Consider the following 866-nt stretch of genomic DNA (forward strand, 5'->3'; position numbering starts at 1 on the left):
GAGAGATGTACGGGGTAGCAATGGAGTAGTTTCCGAATCCTGCAGACTCGCGGAATGGTTAGGTCGAGACTGCGTGACAGTGGTGGAAGACGAGACAACATTCGCTTCAGATATAGTGCTTGCAGTTGGTAGCGACATATAGCCAGCCCGATGGCTGGCTATCACCAGAGTAAAGCGCAGATATAATGGGATAATCACCATGGCAAATACAACAGGTACTGCCACGGATGCAATAATGTTTAACATTGTAGTGTTTAAACAGATATCAGTGTATGTATATAAAAATGTATATTGAGTGGAAGAATCGGAATATTTTGGGCTATTGAGAGTGTTTTTATAGCCATTCGGGTACGATTATGAACTGTCCACGAGTAATAAAGGGTAGCAAATGCGACCCGCGATGCTCAAGCTGCTCGTATTTGAAACGCTTATGTTTGATGATATGCTATATTCAAATGACTCGACCGAGTCAGTTTCTTGCAATAAAGTGTCAAGTCTTGACATAACCCATTTAGAGTGCCATTTAAACGGTTAGTCAGTAGAGTCGGCGGCATTCAGGTGCATGTGTTTACGGGTAATCATTGAAGGCTATTTTATCCGTTCAGCAACATTAAACTCATCCGACACATCAGATTCCAATATTGGTTCGGTTTTTGTTTTTCATATTCCAAGGCTTGCTTTCCTGATCCTCCCGAATGTCTGAGATATTCCAGCAAAACACAGCTATTGGCAATCATATATCCAAGTGGACTAAATCTACAACGTCAGTTGTCGTTTTCAAGATGGCCAATCTCCTATATTTTGCTTGTAGGCAAACATGATGGGTATGATGGGGCAGAGCATAGCTATCCATGCGACAATACATG

At 42.0% G+C, this 866-nt stretch overlaps 1 protein-coding gene across 1 annotated transcript in view; it reads right to left on the reverse strand.

Moving 5' to 3' along the window:
- Nucleotides 1–246, reverse strand: part of BATDEDRAFT_25737 (uncharacterized protein) — a gene marked incomplete at both ends in the record, with an annotated part of 5,067 nt that extends 4,821 nt beyond the window's left edge. The window contains one exon of the mRNA XM_006679803.1: nucleotides 100–246. Coding sequence (XP_006679866.1) covers nucleotides 100–246 — 147 coding nt within the window. The remainder of the gene's footprint in view (nucleotides 1–99) is intronic.
- Nucleotides 247–866: the final 620 nt, after the last annotated feature.

This window comes from Batrachochytrium dendrobatidis, assembly GCF_000203795.2.
Source record: "Batrachochytrium dendrobatidis JAM81 unplaced genomic scaffold BATDEscaffold_8, whole genome shotgun sequence".
In the NCBI taxonomy this organism is placed as follows: Eukaryota; Fungi; Chytridiomycota; class Chytridiomycetes; order Rhizophydiales; genus Batrachochytrium; species Batrachochytrium dendrobatidis.